General features: G+C 38.1%; 1 protein-coding gene across 9 annotated transcripts in view; it reads right to left on the bottom strand.

The window, feature by feature from the left end:
- Positions 1-23,289, bottom strand: part of LOC105034963 (uncharacterized) — a 117,926-nt gene that overhangs the window by 9,243 nt on the left and 85,394 nt on the right. For 3 of the 9 annotated variants that reach the window (XR_012141019.1, XM_073256722.1, XM_073256723.1), the window contains exons 5-6: positions 18,246-18,464; positions 18,008-18,119 (exon numbers count right to left, since the gene is read on the bottom strand). The exons of 3 other annotated variants lie outside the window; for them this stretch is intronic. Coding sequence is in view for 4 of the 6 variants with exons in the window: in XM_073256722.1 (XP_073112823.1) it covers positions 18,008-18,119; positions 18,246-18,464 (331 nt within the window). In the remaining 2 variants the exon portion in view is untranslated. Of the gene's footprint in view, positions 1-18,007; positions 18,120-18,220; positions 18,465-23,289 lie in introns of those variants that run through there. 3 more of the 9 variants (XR_012141020.1, XM_073256725.1, XM_073256726.1) reach the window with 3 other exon arrangements.

Genomic DNA, 23,289 nt, shown 5'->3' with positions numbered 1-23,289 from the left:
ATAAAGTTAAGTCCTGAAATTACAAAATGTGTCAGCCAACAATTGACTTCGAGGACACTCATCTAACAAACTTTCACTTGATCTAAAGCCAATTAGCTAATACCTAAGACCCATCTTCTCAAGGTAAGCTTCGGTCTTCTGCTGGCTGAGAGGCTTAATTAGCAGATCCACCACATTATTTGCGGGTTTGACTCTCTGCACCTCAACGAACTTCTTCTCGAGGTATTCGCGTATGATGTGGAACCACCGCTCTATATGCTTGAACTTTTGGTGAGACCTGGGCTCCTTAGCGAGGGCTATAATGTCGTTGTTGTCGCAGTGCAGTGTAATGGCATCTGATGGCATCACACCTAGCTCCGCAACGAACTTCTTAAACCAGAATGCTTCTTTAGCAACTTCAGAGATGGCGATGTACTCAATTTCTATGATCGAATCGGCAATGACCAGTTGCTTAGAACTCTTCCAGCTAACCAATCCTCCATTACACAAAAGAATATACCCCGATGTAGACTTTCTATCATCGACATCAATCATGAAGTCTGAATTGATGTATCCCTCCACTTTTAGCTTCGATCCTCCACCAAAGATCAAAAACAAATCTTTAATCCTCAAATACTTAAGGATGTTCTTTACAGCATTCCAGTGCTCTTCTCCTGGACTTGCCTGATATCTGCTCATGACGCTTACAACAAGAGCTATATCAGATCGTATACATAATATGGCATACATAAGGCTCCCTATTGCCGAAGCATAAGGGATCTTGCTCATGCGCTGGATCTCCTCAGGTGTTCTTGAGTCCTTTCCTCGGACATACCAATAAGCACGTAGCAGTCCAGCCACACAGCCAAACTTGCACCTCTATGCCCCTGCTTGGCAACACTGTTGTACTGAATACAGATGACACCCTCAAGTGCCATAAAGTTTTCAGTTAAGTTGATGGTCAGAGGACTGCAGCAAGCTTAGAGAATGCAGTGGCCGCTCTTAGATTGGGGCAATCGAGAGTTAAGCCTTGGAAGAGTCTGAGGAATGCCATGTAATTGAAGGTTAAAAGACCATTGGAGGAGGTGTCAGGATACATCTTCTCAGAGAGATGAATTCCATGCCTAAAGGGCAAAAGACCCCTCTTGAAATTTTCCATGATGAACCTCTTCAACACCTCCTCTATGTACATTTGCTGTAAGAGTCTTATCATTCTCTTAGATTTATCCCTATAGACATTAATACCAAGAACATAGGAAGCTTCTCCTAAATCTTTTATGGTGAATTCTTTTGATAACCATACTTTGATCGAAATCAGCATGGAAATATCATTTCTAATCAGGAGAATGTCATCCACGTACACTATGAGGAATGTGACAATGCTCCCACTGATCTTTTTGGACACACGGCTTCTCATTTTTGATGAAATTAAACATTTTGATTATATTATTAAAGCGAGTGTTCCAACTCCGAGATACTTGCTTAAGTCCATATATGTATCTTTACAGCTTGCAAACCTTGTGATCACTATCACTGAATGTGAAATCCAAAGGCTACTCCATATAGATATCTTTCTCAAGATATCCATTTAGGAAGGTAGTTTTTACATCCATCTGTCAAATTTCATAATCATGAAAAGCTGCAATTGCAAGCAGAATCCGGAAGGATTTCAGCATGGCAACGGAGGAAAAAGTTTTTTGATAGTCAATGCCTTCACGTTGACCATAACCTTTCGCAACGAGCCTTGCTTATAGATCTCTACCTGACCATCCAACCCAATTTTTTTTTATAAATCTATTTATACCCAATAGGTACAATACCTTCAGGTAGATCTACTAAGGTCCAAACCTGGTTGGAATGCATAGATTCAGTTTCTGACTTCATCGCATCCATCCATTTCTCAGAGTCAACATCTAACATTACCTCATCGTAGGTCTTGGGATTATTCCTAATATCCCTATCTCCCACAAGAAATGCTTCCTGTAGATCCTTTGTAAGAATGCCTAAGTACCTTTCAGGAGGACGAGAGACCTTACCGGATCTATGAGATGGAGGTACCACATCTACTGGCTCACTACTGGATTCAGGTTCTTGGACTTGATGCTCTTTAAAGATTTTTTCTTCGAGCTCAATCTTCCTTCCGCTACCTCCATCGTGGACAAACTCCTTTTCCAAGAAGACGACATAACGGCTCACAATTATATTATGATCCTCAGAAAGATAGAAATAGTATCCTATGGATTTCTTAGGATATCTTATAAAATAAGTCCTAAAAGATCTAGTCTCTAACTTGTCTGCCTACTATCACTTGACATGGGCCGGACATCCTCAAATCTTGAAATAGCCAAGAGTTGGCTTCTTACCATGCCATAATCCCCAAATCTTGAGATAGCCAAGAGTTGGCTTCTTACCATGCCATAACTCGTATGGTATGGTAGGAATGGATTTAGAGAATCCTATTCAAAAGATGAATTGCAGAAAATAATGCATGTCCCCAGAGAAAGATAAGAAGATCTGTGAAGCTCATCATAGACCAGACCATATCTAATAGGGTCCGATTCCTCCTTTCAAATATCCCGTTAAACTGAGGCATCCTTCGAAGTGTCCACTAATGAAACTATGCCATTATCCTTAAGTAGATCCGAAATTCCCTATTAAGGTATTCCCCTCCTCGATCTGATAGAAAAACCTTTATGATTTTTCTGATCTGTTTTTCTACTTCATATCTGAATTCTATAAACTTTTCAAAAGCTTCAGACTTACGATGCATCAAATACACAAAATCATACCATGAATAATCATCAGTAAAAATTATGAAGTAGACATAGCCATCCCTGACTTGTACATTGAATGGACCATATACATCAATGTGCACCAGGACTAAAATTTCAGTGGCCCTTCCCCTTGTCCCACAAAGGATAGCTTAACCATTTTTTTCTTGAAGACAGGACTTACAAACCGGATAAGACTTGAAAGTTAATGGTCCAAGAAGGCCATCTTTCTCCAGTTTGTTGAGTCTGTTCTCTCCTATATGGCCTAGCCTAAGGTGCCACAGATATTTTGGGCTAATCCTATCTCTAAGTCTCTTAGACCCTACGGCATTCATAGTTTGCTCGTTAAGATAAACACTCGCATCCATATGCAAATGGTAAAGACCGTCAATCAAGAAAGCACATACAACAACTTTATTTTCAAAATAAATTGCACATATCTTTATTGAAATAAAAATTATAGTTATCCTGTGCCAGCACAGATATAAAAATTAAATTCCTACTGGCTACAGGTACATAATAGAAGTTTTTCAAAATTAAACTAATTCCTAATGATAATCATAAAGAGTAGATCCCGACGGCCACAACAGCAACCCTTGCTCCATTGCCGACCCGAAAAGTGATCTCGCCTTCCCTCAGCCCTCTAACTTCTTCAAGATCCTGTACAGAAGTGTATAAATGAGCACTTGAACTATAATCTAGAACCCAACTAAAAGAAGAGAAAACTGTTAGATTAGCTTTAATTACGAACAAATCAAACATACCTTCAGAAGGCCCATCTTTCTTCTTGTTCTTCACAGTCGCTAGGTAGGCCGGACAATTCCTTCTCCAGTGACCTTCGACATTACAGTGAAAATACTTTTTCTTATCGCCAGCCCTTTTCGGAACCTGCTTCTTGAGCTTGGCCTCATTCTTTTGCTTTTTCGCAGGCTTCTTCTTTTTCTTAAAAGAAGACTTTCTTTTAGAGAAAGCCCGCTCTACAGTTAGAACCATACCCCTTGAACCTTTTAAGGTGCCCTTAGCTGTCACCAACATGTTTAGCAATTCAGGCAAAGTGCTATCAATCTAATTCATATGGTAGTTCATAATGAACTGCCCATACGAATCAAGAAGAGACTGGAGGATCAAATCCACTTGAAATTCCTTGTCCATGTTTATCCCGAGCTTCTGAAACTCTTCGATGTCCTTGATCATTATCAAACAATGATCATTGACGGAGTGTCCATCATGCATTTTCACTTTAAATAGTCTCCGAAAGACCTCAAAGCAAGCTGTGCGACTCTGCTCACCGTACAACTCTTGCAGATGAGTCAGCATCTCCTTGGCAGTCCTCATGTCTTCATACTGTCACTGAAGATCATTGGACATGGACGCTAGAATGTAACACTTCGCCTTATTATCCTCATCCACCCACTTTTCAAGTGCGGCTCGTTGATCAGAAGATAGACGAGCTGGTAACACAGGCACATCCTGGTCTAGGACATGGGTTAATTTCTCAGAATTAAGAACGATTCTCAAATTTCGAAGCCAGTCTTTGTAGTTTGTTCCGATCAACCTATTTGTATCAAGAATACAAGCTAAAGGGTTGGCACTCGACATGGTTATCTGCAGAGAGAAAAGTTTCTAGTTAGATGTTTGTACTTGTTAAATATTTGTTCTAGAGACTTTAAAAATAAACAAGGCTCTCACTATTTTCTTGAATCTCCCACACTCCTCGGATGGAGAAACAAAAACCTATACGCGATCAATTTCTAGTGGGTACTGTGGCCCCACTAATTTATACACATCTCACCTAACAGTTATTGGTGAGCACAGACCAATGAGTGGACAACACCTTGCCATTGCTTCACTAAGCAAGATGCAACAGGTTCAGTCTTTAAGTCCTATGGCCTCACCTAACAGTTATTGGCATATTTTTTAATTAAGTCAGACCCACTGTTCACCAGTGGATGCGAACCGTTATTAAATCTCTCACCTAACAATTATTGAGCCCAACTCTATCTCTAACCCGGAGCATCTAATGTCAATAAAGTGGTTGTACCTTTCCGATGCAACTGAACCACTATAACCAGCCGAGAACGATCAATGCCAGGAAGGTACCCACATCTCTACAATGGTGGAAGACCGCTAGACTTAATATTTAGTGAGAAAATTTAGGCTTAGGTCTCTTCTAAGTCATTAGATTTAATATCTGACTAAGTTCAAATCAACACAAACACATGTCTGACCAACCTAGTCGGTATGGGTGAACTCGAATCAACAAGTAACCTAATATAAAACTTAATCTCCCAAAATGACCAGATAAGTTGAGATGAGTGGAGGTCTCTCCGTTGCTTTTCTTAGACACCAACGAATTAATCAGGTCAGACAACGAAATCAATTAAATAACCACCATCTAGATACTTGTTTTAGACACCAAATTGATCGATTAGAATTGATCAGATTAGCCTATTGACCCGAGCCCAAATCACTGAGCCAAATTAGATCTTGAATCAATCAATTCACATCAAAATGTGAATCAATGCGATCAACTACAACTAAAACCGACTTTGAGCCCCTTTGACCTAATCCTAACCAACAATTGATTAGGTTCAATCAACTGCTCAAAATCGACAATGGGTTCTAACCTGATCTAATCAATTGATCCTAATTATAGTTTGATGACTAGACCTAATTTGTTCAACCCATATCCACATGTAATAACAGAATTTTCAGATTCTAAAAATATTTTTTAGATTATGCTTCATTGTATGCATTAGTAGCTTATGATTTTGAAACAGTTTCAGATCTAAACCTAATGTCATATATCATATATATAAAGTTTTAGACCTAAACTACAAATATATATCACATTATATTAAATTTCAGATCTAAAACTAAAAATACATATATCAAATACATGTTAACCAGATCTAAAACAATGATTAAAACACTTTGAAAATATTTTTCAAAAAAAAAAATCAATTCGCATCAAACAAAGACAACCTTTTCAACATAAGGGATAAACCCTATACCAGGACAACCTTATACCAGTCCGATGCGAACATTTAATCATTCTAATTTCAGATCTAATATGAATAAAAACATATCATATACATCAATTTTTAGATCTAAAAGATTGATTTAATTGTTTCAAAAATAATTTTTAAAATCGATCAATCTTATGCTAGGACAATCTTTTCAAGATAAGAGATAAATCCTATATCAAGATAATTTTATACCAGCACAAAATCAATATTAAATCATTTAAACTTTCAGATCTAACATAAAAGTCAGATTATACATATCTTAAAAAACCAATGGCTCTGATACCACTGTTAGAAAACCAGGTAGGGATGCATGCATAGATTTCAAAATAATTTTGAAAGGCAGCGGAAATGATATAGATTAAATCCTTTAACCCCACATGCTATAGATCTAATCTACATCTATTCGAGCTCTAGATTTAAGACATGCATATAATCTGAAAATTAAAAATTAAATTGAGATCAGATCTCAATACCTTGTGCGGATTGAAATATACCACAATCGATGATCCTTGATCTGAAAGTCCTTGAGCCGCACATGTATCCGGCCTCTACAGGTATCCATCGGGATTAATCTCGAACCATTCTTCTTGTTGTAGATCCTTCTTCTCCAAGAGGAATCTCAGCCTTTTGAACCTTTGATCAACCCTTGATCTTTGACCGCGAACTCAACACTTAAACAGCAGCCTTTCTCCTCGTTCTTGATATAGAAGCAATCACCCTCACCTTTGAGCATGTGGAAGATGGGATGCCCAACACGGGTGTGGGAAAGAGAGGAACAAGAGATGGCATGGAGAAGGAGGAGAAGGAGAGGAGATTTCAATTCGCAAATTGCTACTACTAAAAATCTTAAGAGACCATCTCCTTAAATAGGCCTTCTCTTGATTCCAAATCAATATCCAATTAGGCTAAAAAGGTTAGTCCTTATTTCATAAGATCTCTTGCCTTTTAATCTGATTTTCTTTCCAAAAAAATCAGACCCAATTGGAAAGGCCCTTGCCTCAAATGTCAAGTAGATGTGGCGCCCTCATCTTACAAAGCAAGATGAGGGGGCGCTACATGATCTTTAAGGCAGGTAGTTGGGGCACCAACCCATGGCACCCCCTTAAGATTTAAGTGCACAAGAGGGGGGGCGTGGCCCCTTTCTCTCTCTCCTTCCACACCCAAACAAAAAATGGGTGGGCCCCTCTTCCTTTCATCCACCCACACCAAGGGGTATGCACCCCTTGGTCTTTCCAAAAAAGGAGGCATGCGCCTCTTCTCTCTTTCCCATTAATCCTCACCACAAAAGGAAAATCAAGGAAGAAAATAAAAAAATTTATTTGCCAACTAATTGACTTGATCCAATCTTTTTGGGCCCTTAAATAGGTGCCCCTCTAAATCTAAATCAAAATAGATTTAGATTAGTTTCAAGGCTATGGACTTCATCCAATCCTTATCTAATATAGAATCGAAGTCCCGAGAAAAATTAGATTTAACCATGTGCTAGCATAGTTCTCTTAAACCCAATAGGATTTCACTAAATCCTAACCCAATTAGAACTTCACAAGTCCAATTGGTTAATTCAAGATTAAATCCCTTAATCTATAACCCCATAACTTTCATTCTATCTGATAGTGAGATATATTGTGATATCCATCACAATATCATCGGAACTCCTTTCGATGGGTTGGAACAATTCCAACTCTACTCTTCGAGGATCATCAATCATCAAGACGACGCCCGACAGTCCCACAATCCATCAGTGACACCTAGCAATATGTAGTGGTATTCCAGTGGAATGAAAGTGTGAACCCCTAGGTGTAGTTAACATGTGTTTCAGTCCTTCTATCAGGAGTCCTAACTTGACGGAGGTCATGGAAAACTCATCAGATCCCATCGTCAATCATATGCAAGATTAGCTCGACTCGAGTTCACTTGTGAATCCCGTGAAAACTCTTTTTCAGTATTCATACTACACTTGCTTTGGCCAAAGACTTTTTGAACTCAGTCTCGCAAATTGCATAGAACTTCTTTTCTACCAAGATCGATAAATTCTTTCTAGGTGCATTCTACTCCTAATAGTGAATCTGAACCTACTGTAGCCAACATACACAGCAAGGATCCGAATGGCTAGGGACCAAGAAAATGTACAGTCAAACTCAATAGCCTCGCTGTGAATAGCCGATGACACCACAGGTCCAAGGACCCACACTACTGTAGCATCAAGACAACCACTGACGAATGAGTGATATCCAAGTAGTTTCTCGTGTTAGTCACGCTCAGTGCAAGTTGTTCTCTAACAACCACCTGCACTCTTATCCCAGTGTCCCTATACTGCAGACCCAAGACTCATCTGTTCAGAAAGGAGGTGATCTGTGTACCGATCTTAAATGGATTGATCACTGTCCTTCATGATGATCCTTTGATCGGAAGTATTTAGAAACTAACCACTAATTAATGTATGTCTCAAATTCTCAACATCTTGAGAATATACAAAATCAGCTTTTGTTAATTTCTAAGATAAATTATGGACACATAAATATGATTGAAAATAAAAATGCTCTTTATTAATAATAAAAGTGTTACAAATACAAAGTTAAACTCTGAAATTATAAAATGTATCAGTCAATAATTGACTTCTAAGGCACTCATCTAACAATAATATCAACAAAGTTCTCACTGTTGATATGTAATTTACCTGGATTCATCTTCTTTTTGCTTACGACAGCTGATGAGACTCCAAAACTGTCTGTCCCCTCTCTAAACTATTTCATCTGTGAAAATATATTCATTTCAATAACAAATATATTATTAAGTTAAATGATCGCATCTTAATTGACCTAATATACCTCTTGCAGACACATAGATGTGATTTCGAGATCGGATACCATCTCATATATAACATTATAGAGAGCAGTAAGAAGCTCATTATCCATATATATCTTGGGTATGTTGTACTGGAACTTCGGATTCAAATAGTAAGCTGAAAATAAATTTCATAAATGATTAAGTAAACTTATACTAGTACAAGAAAAGAAAAATTTTCAGATGATTCTTGAATTCATGCTTATCGACTAGATGCAAATCCCTACCCATCGGATAGTCCCAGCGGTGCTCAATGATGTTGATATATTCCAGGACATGGTTGGGATCTATCTCACTGGTCTGTTGCTTTACCCTCTCCATCATGTGATATAGGAAGCCCATCTAGGGGTATCTCTCACCGTCCACGATGCGAAGCAACTCATATAATGGCTTGATAACCTTCACTATCTTATCAGTCCATTACTAGAATGACTGACTAGTCATCAAGTTCTCCACATGACTTTCTTCAGTACCGACCCTCGCATATCTACTCTCCTGCCACTTGGTATTGACAAACATCTGACGCAATGTTGCTTTCTTTTGCAGAAGCTATCAAGTGCTATATAGTTTGTAGCAAATCACGTGATATCCGATCTCAAGATCTCCTCCCTAGTATATTTTTGCATCAATGACAGCATCCATGTATGATTGTATATAAATTTAGTAATAGACTGGACTGTATCCACTATCTGCTGCACTCTATGAAGCTTTCCAATATCCATCAACATGATGTCAATGCAATATGTAGCACATAATGTCTAGTAAATATGCGATCACTGCTCTATCAGTAACTCGCTAGTGGCCTTATATTGCAGCCCATTATCTGTGATGACCGACATGATATTTTGCTCTTTAACTGAATCAATCACCTCTATCAATCCAAAGATGTATGCAGCGTCGTGCATCTTATCTGAAGTATTAATTGATTTGTGAAAAAATATTTTTTCATCATAATATGTCAAAAAATTTATGATACTTCGTCTAGTAGGACCAGTCCAACCATCACACATCACTGTGAATCCGTATATGGGCTATTTACTCTTGTAAGAAGAGATCCATCTCTTAAACTCTTCTTCATTACTGTCAAGAAGCTGACCATAGATATTCCTGGGTGCTGGAGAATCTACACCGGGGCCGGCAGTCTGTATGGCTAAAATAGCAGACTGATAGTAAGTATTGCCCGCTGCATTTGCTAAAATATGGCTAAAATGAAATCATAATCCAATAGCTCACTACATATCCTTCTTCTTACCCTTTTTTAGCATAGTATCAACCCTTTACTATTTTGAATCCTTGCTAGAAAAAGTATGTGGATCCATATCATGAATGGTGGCTCCTGCTGAAATATCTCTATCGAACCTCCTCCTACTGCTAAAAGTCCCCAACATCGATGAAATATCCCTCCTGTCTCTACTGACTGGCTCCCTGACAGAGGTGGTCCTCCTGAACTCGAACTCTCCTCTAGCGGTCGCAGAGCCGGATTCCAATTCATAGAATGATGATCCAAATCGCTCTCTATATCTGGCCATCTCCTCCAACCTATACTGATCATCCAGACTCACCTGAATGGTAGCCTCAATCTCTGCTCCTCGTCATATAGAGTAGAGGCCTCCTCTGACTCTTTCGAATGATAGGAGGTGGTTCTCCAACTCGACGGTCCATCTCTGCCCACTTTTCCTTTGCCCTCTCCTTCGCTGCTTTATGATCAGCGAAGTGCTTCTCCATAAGCTGCGAACCTCCTGTGGGCATTTCCGACACATGGCTACATCCCGATAACCACCAGCCAAATACTACTTCAACCTAGTCACCTCTCTTTCCTTGATCTCTGTGTTGCACCATTTGCATCTCCAATGGTGCTGAGCTGAGAGCATCTCACCATTCTCCCAACCAATGTATGCTTTGGATCCTTCTTACTCATTTCTGCAAATTTAATAAAATACGACAGTTTCATAATTTTTTATTTTTATATCTTTTTTGAATTTAATTCTTTTAATAATTTTTTAATATATATATTTTAAAAATAATTAACAAAAATTAATGATTTTAGTGTGATCAAATAGATCGTCTAATGATCTACAACATATAATGAAATCATACTAAAATCATAAATTTTGATATTTTTTTATTTTTCTACTTTTTAGCGATTATTGGCTAAACAAAGATGAAAAATAAAATATTTAGTGACAAAACGAAGGATTATCTTACTTTCGGTTGAAATTTGTCATTCCATCAAAGGAGTTATGGAATTTTTCCAAAATTTTCTCTTTTTTTTTTGTGGGCTTCGTTCACACTCATCGTCGAAGACTGAGAGTTTGCTCTCAGGCTTCTCTGCTCTCAGGCTGAGGCTATCAAATTTTTGGTAGCCCAGCCCCACAAAGGAGACAAACCCACCCCCCGGGCCCCCCCCACTCCCCCCCCGACATGGGCATGTCGGTACGGCTCGGTTCACGTGCGAATGGAGCCGAACCGAGCGAAACCGTTCAATTTTGAGCGGTTCGATAGCGAACCGTATCGAACCGAACCGAACCGATTCGATGTGGTTTGCTTCATTTATTGAAAAAAAGGGGGTGAACCGGACCGATCCCCCCCAGTTTGGTTCGATACGCCCCATACCGGCCAGTTCGGACCATACCGGCCGGTTCGGACCCGTACGGAAACCCCTAATCCCTACCCTTTCCACCATCTCCTCGACTAAAGCATTCCCCCTCTTACTACTAGGGTCAAATCCAAACTTTGAGTCCTCAAGCCATCGATCACCAACTTGTCCTTAAATGAAGGTGTCCCTGTGGGAACAAAAGTGGCACAAAGCCATGGGTCATTCCCGCTCAATGGAGGCCTCAGCTTCAAAGGATCCGACAGGTTGGTGCATCATATTCTAGCTTCATGAGCCTTCTGTCCCTTAATCACTGGCTTATCCTTGGATGAAAGCATGTGCCATCCAGCCAAGATGAAGATAGGAAAAGTAGGACAGCCAACAGATGTGGGTTTGGAGGTCTCACACCTATCCCATGTCCCATTATCTCACGATGATGGTACAAGACAGCCGAGACAGCCCCCCATCTCATTGCTTATGTCCTTTACAACTCTCTCTCTCTCTCTCTTCTGTGTGTGTGTGTTGGGGAGGGAGGGAGGGGGGTGTGTGGGGCAGATGGGTGGTTGCAGGGGTGTGTGTGTGAAATTGTTATGTCCATTATCAAGAGCATCTTCATTGAAGAGAAAAATGCATAATAAAACGCCTACATCTTGTGATCAAAATGGATGAAGAAGTTGTGCATCCCTTAATAAGCAAGTGCTATGAGTGGGCTGGTATCAGTTCATATCTACCAAATAAAATTGCTGAATGGTTGAATTCCTTTTTTGAGGGTAAAAAATTTAGGAAGTTTTCACTCTCTGATTGTTTGAATTCTTCTTTGACCATGTGTAAAGATTATAGATTCTTACGCATCAATTTATCATTACCATGTTTCAAGATAAACAGTGTTACTTTCTTTCATACTGACACAAATATGGAGGAATTGTTACAATTATTCTATGTGCCCAATATTATATTTATTCAGAAGAAGACACAAAGCGTAATAGATCAATGTTCAAAAAAGTGGAGTTTAAAAGAAGTGCTCAGATTCTAAAAATAAGTTTCACATTTACCTGAACAAGTAAAATGTAATATAGATGGAGTTTCATTATACAGTTTATATGCTCATAAAATGATAAAGATTATGATGAAAGCATGATAAAGGATACAAATGCTACATTTGGACTTGTTCAACTAGTTGTTAGCAAGGTTTTACTAGTGCATGCTTTGAATTTGATAGAATCTTTTTCTTCTTTACAATATGTAAATCTTGAACTACATGATGGTCTCTTCCACAAACTTCCCTTTATGAGTTTGAGTCCAGAAACAAAACGAAGCAAAAAAGCATATGTAACACCATCCAGAATCCTTCAATTAATAGTAGGAAAAATTAAAAATGTCCAACTGTCCCATAGAAGGCATGAAATAAGGTGTAAGTTGACCAACTCAAAAGCCTCAGAACACAAAACTTATGCATCTTTATAGGGCCCCATCAAATAAGCCTCATGGTAATTCTCTGATCGCTTGCCTCAAATCATGGTAATTCTTTGATAGCTTGCCTCAAGGCATGAGGCAAGGAAAGCTTCAGACTAGCTTTTTTCAATAATGTTATAAGTTGTCATCTTGTTAGTCTGTAAATGACATGATCATCACAGGTGGTGGTTAAAAGGGAATTTATGGTATGGACTTTCCGATCTTCTTTTAAACGCATCATTTCATGTTCTTGGTATTTGAGAGATACAACAGTTCTGAATTTGAGGAAGATAAAAGCTTTTTGACAAAAGACCTTTATAATGTTCGATTTAGAAGTTTGAGTCCAGAAAGAAAATCAAGCAAAAAACATACCATCCAATATCCTTCAACTAATAGTAGAAATAATTAAAAATTTATTACCGTCCCGTAGAAGGCACAAAATAAGGTGCAAGTCGCCCAACTCAAGCCTCAAAACAAAAAAAAATGCATTACTCTATAGACTCAAAGAATAAGCTTTCTAGTCCTCTAAAAGCTTGCCTCAATGCATAAGGCAAGGAAAGCTTCAAACCAAGATCCGCAGCACTGGTACCGGGACCCATACCAACCAGCTGGCTGTAGAGTCGGTATGGGTTCGTGCCGGACCAGACCAGACCGATGCGAACCGACATAGAAGCGAAGAAAGAAACCAGAGAGGAGAAAAAGAGAGAAAGAGAAGAGGGGGAGGGGGAGGGAGGGAGACGGTGGCTAGAGGAGATACCGGCGGTGGTCATAGGCGGGCTGCGGGTTCCTCCGCCAAATCGCAGCCAATAGATGGGGGGAGGGAAATAGAAGGAGGGAGGGGAAGCCGGTGGAGAGGCCACCAGAGGGCCTCCAGCTGGCCGCTGGATGGCAAAATCGTGGCTCTGGTTCTACAGACGTGAAACAAGGAAGATCGCTCATTTCACAGGATTTTTTGAAAAAAATCCAACCACATTGAAGCCAGCAATAGGTTTGCCAGCTTCACTATTCATCATTTTTTTAAAAAAACTATAATAAAAAAAAGGCAGTCGCCCCTATTCCATGGCCATGGCTTCACCTGTGCCTTTTCCACCGCCCAGTGGCCATAGCGGCCACCCAGTGCCGTCTGGCAACCTCTCTGCTAGCTACAAAGAACTACACATTAGTTTATATGCTCTAATCTTCACACAAGAAACTACACATTTTAGGGTTAGAAGGGCACAACGGAAGCTTGGATTTCAAAATCTTCATAATGAAAATCCAAAACATCTAACCCTAGAAACTAGGAGTACCTTGATGATTTCAACCAAAAATCAAATATTGAAGTAGATTTAGAAGAATACATGTCACGCTTATTCCAATTTCCACTAGGCACCCAAGTGGTGATTCACATGAAAATTGGCTCCAAGGATGTACTCCCTTGGTTGGTCCTTGTTGCAGAATTCTTCTTCCAAGAATTCCTTCTAGCTTCTCCAAGAATTGAACCCTTCACAAGAGTTCCTCTTGCCTTTCTTCCTTCTCTCTTCTTTCTTTTCTTTCCACTCTCTCTAATTCCTCTTTTTGTCTCTAAGCCCTTGTCTTAATTTCAGATTTGCTTGCTTAAATAGAAAGAGGCCTGTCTAAAACTTTTGGATGAAAGAAAAGGCTCGGGACTATGCTTGTTTATAGGCAGGAAAGAGTTTCATTGGATGCATGTGCCTCCGGCCCAAGTGCCTCAAAAACACCGTAATTCCTAACAAGAGGTGCCTTCTCTCAAAAGGACTCTTCAAAGGGGCGCAAGAGACTCGAAGCACGTCACATCTGAATTTTCCGATGAATAAAGAGGTGCCCTGGAGCAGAAGGACTCCAAGGCGCCTTTTGGCTATCTGGATTCCACGCCACCTCATCTTGGGCATGGAATTCAGATCAAAAATCCCTTAGAATGTGAGAAGAGAGAAAGGAGGCACTAATTTAAGAGGTCTTAACCACTTGGACTCTTAGTCCTTATCTGGTTAAGGCACCAACACTCATGTGGCGCAAAAACAAGGTGGCGCCAAGAGAGAGTCCCAGAGAGCTTGGACTCAATCTAATTTGGCATGGAGAAGCCAATTGGTTGCCAACTCTTGGCTAGCCCAATCATGGCTTGACCCAATTAAGAATCTAACTTAATTAGATCAGCCCAAACAAGGACACAAACCAAATCTTATTTGATTTTAGGAGTTACGGTTAGCTATATGTGCTAGCATGCTTATAATTAACCCAATTGGGATTCAATAATCCATAATCTAATCCAATTAGATCCTTGATCAATTCTCTATGTGTGTGACCCATTGGATTCTACATCTAGCCAGCAGTAGGTCTAGGTACGTGTTGACCTAATTAATTAGAACTCTTCTAATTAACTTAGGTCCAGTACATATTAACCTAAGTTGATCAATTATAACTCCGAGTTGAACTATGAATTAAACTTTTTAATTCATAAGAACCTACCAGACAAGATTGACGTCTAGCAACATATCATGCCAATCGTCTTTATATTTTATACCCATACAATCAGCGTGGCAATTGAACGGCTGCTGTGATAAAACCTTAGTGAACGGGTCTGCTATGTCATTCTTTGTTTATACTTATTCAATGATTACATCTTATCTCTCGATAATCTCTCGAATGAGGTGGAAGTGCCTTAGAATGTGCTTACATTTTTTATGACACCTTGATTCCTTTGTTTGAACAATGGCTCTAGTGTTATCACAATATAGTGGCATTGGATGTTGAATTTCAGGAACCACTCCCAATTCAGTGATGAACTTCATCTAGACAACTTCCTTGATGGCTTCACTTGCAGTTATGTATTCTATCTCAGTAACTGAGTCAACTACAGTCTGTTGCTTGAAACTCTTTCAACTGCTCCACCATACAGAGTAAAAACATACCCTAAAATGGACTTGCTATCATCCGGACCTGATTGAAAATTAAAATCAGTATACCCTTCTAGTTTCCAGTCAGATCCACCATATACTAGAAAAATATTTTTAGTCCTTCTCAAGTACTTAAGAATGTTTTTCACTGCTTTCCAATGATCCTCTCCTGAATCAACCTCAATCTACTTGTTATGCCTAAGACATAAGCTACATCAGGCCTGGTACATAGCATAGCATACATTATTGACCCTACTGCCAAAGCATAGAGAATAAAACTCATTCTATTCCTCTCTTTAGGTGTCTTAGGAGACATCTTCTTATAGAAATGTATGCTTTGACTCATGGGCAAGTAACTTTTTTTACTCCCATCCATGTTGAACCTCTTCGACATAAGATCTGTATGTAGATTGGGACAAGTCTAGCATCCTTTTAGATCTATCTCTATAGATCTTTATACCAAGTATATAGGATACTTCACCCAAATCCTTCATGAAAAACTTCTGTGATAGCAAGGTCTTGACCGATTGTAATATTGGGATATCATTCCCAATGAGAAGTATGTCATCTACATACAAGACTAAGAAAACAATGGCACTCCCACTTATTTTCTTATACACACATGGTTCATCTATATTTTTGATGAAGCCAAACTCTTTGACTATCACATCAAAACGGATGTTCCAACTCAAAGATTGCTTTAATCCATAAATGGATCTCTTAAGCGTGGATACCTGATTTGCTCTCCCATTCGAGACAAATCCTTCTGACTGCGACATATAAACTCTTCCTAAAAGTAACCATTAAGAAAAATGATTTTAACATCCATCTGCTAGATTTCATAATCATGATATGCAGCTATTGCAAGTATAATCTGAATAGATTTGAGCATAACTACTAATGAAAAAATTTCATCATAGTCAATTCCTTGCTTTTACCTAAAACCTTTTGCCACTAATCTACCCTTGTAGGTTTCTACTTGATCATCTGCTCCAATCTTTTTCTTATAGACCCATTTGCAACCTATAGGGGTGACACCCTCAAGTGCATATAGGGGTGACACCCTCAAGTGCATCAACCAAAGTTCATACTTAGTGTACATTGAGTCTATTTTAGATTTCATGACTTCTAGCCATTTGCTAGAGTCCCTACTCATGGCAGCTTCCGAATAAGTCAAAGGATCATCATTATTAATAATTTGGGTTTCATCATTCTCAATAATAACCCATATCTTAGAGGTGTATTTCGCCCTCTTTCTGACCTTCGGAGAGGTGTGTTGTGGTTATACTTCATCAATGGATACTTCTGGTTGAGTAATTTGTGTACTTATTTGTAGGTCTTAAATTTCACCAAGTTCAATTTTTCTCCCACCATCCCTTTCTAATATAAATTCTTTTTCTATAAAAGTGGCATGTCTACTAACAAAAACCTTTTGTTCAGTAGGATGGTAGAAGGAACATCCCATCCTCTCCTTAGGATATCCTACAAATAAACACTTGTCTGATCTAACACTTAACTTATGTCCAAAAATTCTTTTGACATATACCGGACAACCCCGTATCTTAGGATACTTAAGATTAGGCTTCTTTCCTTTACATATCTCATATGGAGTGCTAGGTACGGATTTTGAAGAGACCCTATTCAAAATGTGTGCAGCAGTTTCTAGGGCATATTTCTAGAAAGAAATTAGGTCCGTAAAGCACATCTTGGACCGCACCATATCCAATAAAATACGATTCCTCCTTTTAGCCACACCATTCAATTGTGGTGTATAAGGAGGGATTCATTCAGAAAAAATTTCTTTTCCTTTTAGATGATTTAGAAATTCACCAGACAAGTATTCTCCTCCTCGATCAGATTGAAGAATTTTAATATTCTTTCTAGTTTGTTTCTCGACCATACTTTGAAATTCTTTAAATTTATTAAAGACTTCGGATTTATGTTTCATAAAATACACATATCCGAACCTTGATAAATCATTAGTGAATATGATGAAACAAGAGTATCTTCCTCTAGCTTGAGTTGTCATTGGACCACATAAATCTGTATGTACAAATCCTAGCAATTCACTTATCCTTTCTCCATACCCAATGAATGGAGTCTTGATCATTTTTCCTATAAGACAAGATTCACAAGTTCTTTGTATAACTTATTTATTCTTGACTCACTTATATGACCAAGCCGATAATGCCAAAAAAAGTGTTATTCACATCTTCTCTCTTTCTTTTCTTGTTCTTATCAATGTGAAAAACATTATCATAAAGAGATAGAATCAAAAGACCATTATTCAAACAACCATTACCATAAAATTCATTAGAATGAAATATAGAGCAACTATTGCCCTTTCTATTAATTTCAAAACCTTGTTTTAACAATAATGGTATAGAAATAATATTTCTAATGACCTTGGTATGTAATAACAATCTTCCAACTCTAAGATGTTACCTGATGGCAACTCCAAAAGATAGGTTCCACCAGCTTCAGCCTGAAGGAACTCTCCTCCAGCACCATAAAGCTCGAAGTCATCCTTCTTCAATTTTCTAATTCCCCATAGCCCCTGCAATGACTTGCATATATGAAAATCATAGACGATATCCAATATCCAAGAATTCGAAATGGAAAAACTTAATGATAAGATAATATGTATCATATACATACCTTTTGATGCAACACTTGCACTAACCTTTACACTTGCAAGAAAGCTCTTGCAATTCCTCTTCCAGTGGCTTTTCTTACTGCAATGAAAACAGGTACTTGTACTGGAGACTTTCTTCCCCTTCTTCCTCTTCATGATCCTACTCTTTGGGTTCAACCTCTTGTTTGAATCCTTCATGCCTGATTTCTTCTTAGAGATCCCATCTACCAAAAGAGTCTTTTCTTTCTTGAAATGGCTTCCTGCTACCTTCAGCATATTTAACAGCTCAGATAAAGAGGGGTTTAGTTTGTTCATATGATAATTCACAACAAACTGAGAGAATGTTTCTGAGAGTGACTATAGGATTAAATCTTGACTTAGCTCACTATCCATTACAAAACCTGATTGTCCTAATCTAGTGATTAAGTCAATTACCATTAGGACATAGTCTTGAATGGAAGTGCCTTCATTCATTCTTGCACAAAATAACAGCTTAGATATCTGATATCTAACAATTCTACTCTATTCTCTATACAACTCTTTAAGATTGAGTAACATGGACTGAGTGTCCATGCTATCATGCTACCTTTACAATTCATTGCTCATCGAAGCAAGCATAATATATTTGACAGTCATCCTATTCTTCTGCCACATCTTGTAAGTGGCAACGTCTTCTTCTATAGCATCATCCCCAACCGATTCCAGGTCAGGAGTATCGAGGATATAGGAGATCTTCTCTTGTGTGAGAACTATTCTTAAATTTCTAAACCAGTCCACATAGTTTGGACCTGTCAATTTATTTGCGTCTAAGATGCCTCTCAGTAAAAGTGAAGATGCCATAATACAGAATTTAATCTACATGAATAAAGAACATAATATAAACAGACGACTTATGATGACATATATACAACTAGATTAGATCTTTTATCTAATTGTTACTCTCACTATTTTATCAAATACTATAGCCCTCACCTATAGTAAGCGAGAAAATCTAATTGATTTGCTTAGTGAGATTGAGATCCTAATTCCTCATAAAAACTTTGTGATTTCACAACAAACTTTTAATGAGTTCATAGGTAGGAAACTTTTTCCAATTGCATCTCATACCATTCTCAACACACTTTTGCCTCTAAAACATCTATAACCTTGTAGTTGCATAACAAATTATAATGTTTTAGTTAAGTATAACCCTTCATTCCATAATAGTCATATTTAAATTATGCTGCCCTTGTGGTTGCACAATAAAGCAATATTATAAAATATGCTATAAGCATCATATGCACCAAGTAATTATTACATCAATCCTATATTAAGTCTTGTGGTTGCACAACAAACTTACTTTAGTTCTTGACATAATTCACTAACCTAGTATGAAGGAAGGCATAGGTAGTGTCCTTAACACCAAGCACTTCAAATTCAAAACTAATTAATCAAATAGACCAGAAAAGTGTAAGATTGGTAGAAGGCTCCCCGTGCTTTCACAACGATCCTAATTAAATAACCACTATTCTTTGAATCACTTTTCTTAGACATCAATTGATCAATCAATTCCAAAGTTGGTTAGCTTTTGGTTTCCACCACTACGACTTAATATGATTTTTATGAGGGCATTTCGGTTTCATGCACATCTTTACAATAATGTATACACTACAATGTAATATACATGCTTCTACATTTGAGATTCATATCAAAACATATGAAATTTCATATTAAGAAAAATGAAGCAAAAGATCGCTCGATTCATCTAGGGTTTGAATAATTAACAAGGCACAACACTTGGCCAACTTCAAAACCTAGGTGACTGAGCACATGATGGAACTATTCAAGGGTGGCTCTGATACCACTGTAGGGTTAGAAGGGCACAACGGAAGCTTGGATTTCAAAATTTTCATAATGAAAATCCAAAACATCTAACCCTAAAACCAGGAGTACCTTGATGATTTCAACCAAAAATCAAATATCGAAGTAGATTTAGAAGAATACCTGACATATTTATTCCAATTTTTACTAGGCACCCAAGTATTCATCCTCCAATGGTGATCCACATGAAAATTGGCTTCAAGGATGTACTCCCTTGGTTAGTCCTTGTTGCAGAATTCTTCTTCCAAGAATTTCTTCCAGCTTCTCCAAGAATTGAACCCTTCACAAGAGTTCCTCTTGCCTTTCTTCCTTCTCTCTTCTTTCTTTTCTTTCCACTCAAATTCCTCCTCTTTTTCTCTCTAAGCCCTTGTCTTAATTTCAGATTTGCTTATCTTAAATAGAAAGAGGCTTGTCTGAAAGTTTTGGATGAAAGAAAAGGCTCGGGACTGCTTATTTATAGGTAGGAAAGAGTTTCACCGGATGGGTGCGCCTATAGCCCAAGCACCTTAAAAACACCATAATCTTAACAAGAGGGGCCTTCTCTCAGAAGGACTCTTCAAAGGGGCACAACAGACTCGAAGCATGTCACATCTGAATTTTTCGATGAATAAAGAGGTGCCTTGGAGCAGGACTCCAAGGCACCTTTTGGCTATCTGGATTCCACACCACCCCATCTTGGGAGTGGAATTCAGATCAAAAATCCCTTAGAATATGAGAAGAGAGAGAGGAGGCACTAATTTAAGAGGTCTTAACCACTTGGACTCTTAATCCTCATCTGGTTAAGGTGCCAACACTCATGTGGCACAAAAACAAGGTGGCACCAAGAGAGAGAGTCCCAGGGAGCTTGGACTCAATCTAATTTGGCATGGAGAAGCCAATTGGTTGCCAACTCTTGGCTAGCCCAATCATGGCTTGACCCAATTAAGAATCTAACTTAATTAGATCAGCCCAAACAAGGACCTAAACCAAATCTTATTTGATTTTAGGGGTTAAGGTTAGCTACATGTGCTAGCATGCTTATAGTTAACCCAATTAGGATTCAATAATCCATAATCTAATCCAACTAGATCCTTGATCAATTCCCTATGTGTGTGACCCATGGGGTTCCACATCTAGCCAGCAGTTAGTCCAGGTACATGTTGACCTAATTAATTAGAAGTTTAGAACCCTTCTAATTAACTTACGTCCAGTACATGTTAACCCAAGTCAATCAATTATAACTCCTTGTTGAACTATGAATTAAACTCTTTAATTCAAAAGAACCTACAAGACAAGATGGACATCTAACAACGTATCATACCTATCTAGAAGATATAAAATTTGATAAAAATACCAAATATATCCTTCAGTGGCAAGTTACCGTGCAATTCAATCCTTCGATCATTCTACATTCCGAATATAACTATGGACATAGAATCATGTCCAGTCCAATTTCATATTCATGTTTCTCTCAATCTAACAATGATGATTTGATTAATGAAATATTAGAATTTTTTTCTAATTTTCATTCTACTTTGATCAAAAACTTCCTAAATCAACATATGATTAGAGTAGGATGCGATCTCCTCTTATCAGGAGTGATCGATTCCTTGTTGACCTACTCACAACCTTCATGAGTACATCACCATATCCAGAACATCCCATTTATATCTTTATAAAGTCATGCTAGGGTATAAACCAAAATATAGATCCATAAAACATAAGGTATTATGGTGATCTCAAGTCTAAGGATCATTTGCACAACTCTCACTTTGAAAACCATCTATTGACATGCAAGAAAGGTTCCATTAGATGTTCTCTTTGTGGATCAATTCAATGAACTCCTTGTCTAATAAGCACGCACATCCTATTATTAGTGTTTCTATACAAGTGATTGTAAGATCAACCACCCTCTCCATTGAGCATACTAAGAAGTGCTAGTCTTTCCGAAAATATTGATCCCCGACTCAATAATCTTATGACTGAGAATATTTCAGACTAAGACTTTCAAGGATTTAGGTCTCACTGGCATGATCTCATCATAGTTCTAAAATCATTATCCTAATCTATGAGATTCATCATAATCTTAATTATTATAAGATGCAGCATATGATGAAGTATAAAGCTTTTTATTCATAAAAATATCATGTACATGAGCATTAATTCTTTCTAGAAGCCAATCGGACTGACACATTAATTCTTTCTAAGATATAATTTCGTACTTAATCTAATTATTTAAGGTAGCTAATTACCATTCACGTAGTGTAAGTATCCATCAATCATCCAGAGCATTAATAAGATGATGACATATATTCTCAAAAGTTGAAAATTTAAGATGTATTATTGAAAATTTGGGACGATGATTGATCCAGTTAGATTGGTGCACGAATCGCTTCCTTAGGATAGACGAGTCTCGAGTTCAAAGTGTAGAGACACTAGAGCGAGGGTGCAGGTGTTTGTTAGAGAATAAGATATCGAGCGTGACGAACATGAGAAGTCACTTAGATGTCTACTCATTCGTCGTGACTTTCTTGATGCCGTAATAGTGTGAATGCTTCTTTGACCTGCGGTGCCTCAGCTGTTCACAATGAGGTGCTGTAGTTTGACTACATCATAACTCGATCTCCTAGTCATACAGAACTTTGAGATGTATGTTGGCTGCAGTAGATTCATTATAGAAATAAGATGCACACTTAGATAGAATCTAACGACCGTGGTAGAAAAGGAGAAACCCTATGCGATTCAGGAGACTGATTTCAAAAAGTCTTCGATCGAAGCAAGTGTGAATACTGAAAAAGAGTTTCCACGGAAATTCACAAATGAATGAGTCGAGCCAATCTTTGCATATGACAGACGATGGCGTTTTACAAATTTTTCATAATCTCCATATTGTTGGGACTCATGATAGAAAAATTGAATCACACAGTAACTACACCTAGAGGTTCATTACTTCCATTCTGCTAGATTGCCACTGAATGCTGCTAGACGTCACTAGTGAATTGTGGGACCAATGAGAATTATTTTGATGGTCAATAATTTTCAGTTGGTGAATTGGAATTGTTCCAATCCATTGAAAGAAATTTTAAATGATATTTTGATGAAGATTAAATATCTCACTAATAGACATAATAGAATCTACGGAATCACACACAAAAGAGGTTCTGACTGATCGAGATGTCGAATAGCAATTTTGAATCGTAAAAGGACAATTATCAATTTGATTGATGATTGGACTCATATATAAAAGTTACAG

This window comes from Elaeis guineensis, chromosome 4, assembly GCF_000442705.2.
Source record: "Elaeis guineensis isolate ETL-2024a chromosome 4, EG11, whole genome shotgun sequence".
Lineage (NCBI taxonomy): Eukaryota > Viridiplantae > Streptophyta > Magnoliopsida > Arecales > Arecaceae > Elaeis > Elaeis guineensis.
Note: the sequence above shows the minus strand (reverse complement) of the source record. Positions and strands in the feature narration are given on the sequence as shown.